The sequence below is a fragment of the Aphanomyces invadans genome (assembly GCF_000520115.1).
Source record: "Aphanomyces invadans strain NJM9701 unplaced genomic scaffold supercont1.350, whole genome shotgun sequence".
NCBI lineage: Eukaryota > Oomycota > Saprolegniomycetes > Saprolegniales > Verrucalvaceae > Aphanomyces > Aphanomyces invadans.
Window position 1 is genome coordinate 1 of NW_008580495.1, and position 1,478 is coordinate 1,478.

Consider the following 1,478-nt stretch of genomic DNA (forward strand, 5'->3'; position numbering starts at 1 on the left):
GCAGGTCGCCTGCTAACACCGAATACCCTGCTGACCATCCTACAATCACCAGTGGGTCATTGCGTTCTGGGACGATTGGTGGACCATGTACCCACGCATGGACTGGTACAACAGCTACAGCGAATGACGGATTGGAACCAAGTCTACGACAACGATCAATCCTTGTCTATTTGCAAGAACGGGACGAACCGTTTCCTTCGGCTAACCCAGCCTGGCCTAGAGGCCCCAGCACGTCGGAACTAAGTTCCGCCTACTGTCAAACCGACACCAATCCATCCCATCCGTCAAATTCCTCACGTGCAATGTCAATGGCATTTCGTCAGTCGACAACGGGCAAACCTTTGTTGAGCGCATAGTCCGCCAAGCAAACGTAGTGGCCCTACAAGAAACAATACTGAAGGACAGACATCACCTGTCGACACTTTCCTATCACATTCAACACGCATTCGGACACGGAAAGTTCTTCCTTGCTGTAAATGACCTACGTACCGAACCACACTACGTTCCCGCGCCGAACGAGGACCCAGCACATCGAAGTGGAGGTGTTGCACTCGTTTTCGACGACACACTCCCAGGCTTCCGCGACCTTCGACATCTGTCGCAGCTGGACGTGCCGTACAAATACATGGTGGTCAGTACAAATTGGCAGGAGACCCCAGTATATTTTCCCTGCGTGTTTGCCCCGATTCGATCGGCCGAATGGGCGGCGTTCTTCGACAGCCTACCACGCGACTTCCCAGACGACAGCATACATGTGGTCCTGGGCGATTTAAACTTACCGCTCGATTTGTATCTTGACGTGGAACGTCAGCATCACGATCACACCGTGGGTCGTGGCAATTGTCTCGAGTGGCTGGTCGCGCTCCGGGCGATGGATGCGTGGCGAATGCACCACGAGGAGACGCGAACCTACTCCGGACCACATAACAAGACCCGGTTAGACTATATCCTGGCCGACACGCACCTGGTGAGGGACTGCTACGTCTCTAGCGACTACCATCGCCTAGCGAAACACGTCGCAGGTGATCATGCGATCCACACACTGGTGCTCGAGGACGTCCACCAGTCGATGGGTAGAGGTTACTGGAAAATGCCGAAAGAGATTGTGCACTATCCACAGATCCGTGAGGCCATCGTGACAGAGGCATCACGGCTATTGACAGACATACGTACCGCGCACAATCCCGGTGTCCTGTGGCATGCCTGGAAGAAGCGAACCAGGCGATTCCTTCAATCCGCCCCCCGCTTTACAAAAACGCACTGCTTGCGGGGAAAAGCGAGTGCGGTCGCACGCGTGACTGAAGCACGGCGTCTACACAGCGAAGGTCATTCAAATGACCACGATCTCGAGGAGGAAGAGAGAATTTACCTCGAGACCGAGGATCTCAGGCGTCTCTACCATACCGACCGCGCCTTCGACTTCCACGCAAACAAGAATGAGCGCTCCACGGCTCAATTCTTCCGCCCGCCGACCAAAG

The 1,478-nt window shown here is 54.8% G+C and overlaps 1 protein-coding gene across 1 annotated transcript; it reads right to left on the bottom strand.

Moving 5' to 3' along the window:
• Window positions 1-1,003: 1,003 nt before the first annotated feature.
• H310_15330 (hypothetical protein) lies at window positions 1,004-1,441 on the bottom strand (the record flags this gene model as incomplete). The annotated part of the gene is made up of 3 exons (XM_008883315.1): window positions 1,370-1,441; window positions 1,174-1,312; window positions 1,004-1,110 (listed from the first exon to the last, which is right to left on the bottom strand). The coding sequence occupies exons 1-3, from the start codon at window positions 1,400-1,402 to the stop codon at window positions 1,004-1,006; spliced, it is 279 nt and encodes a 92-aa protein (XP_008881537.1). The 5' UTR covers window positions 1,403-1,441.
• Between the last annotated feature and the right edge of the window lie 37 nt (window positions 1,442-1,478).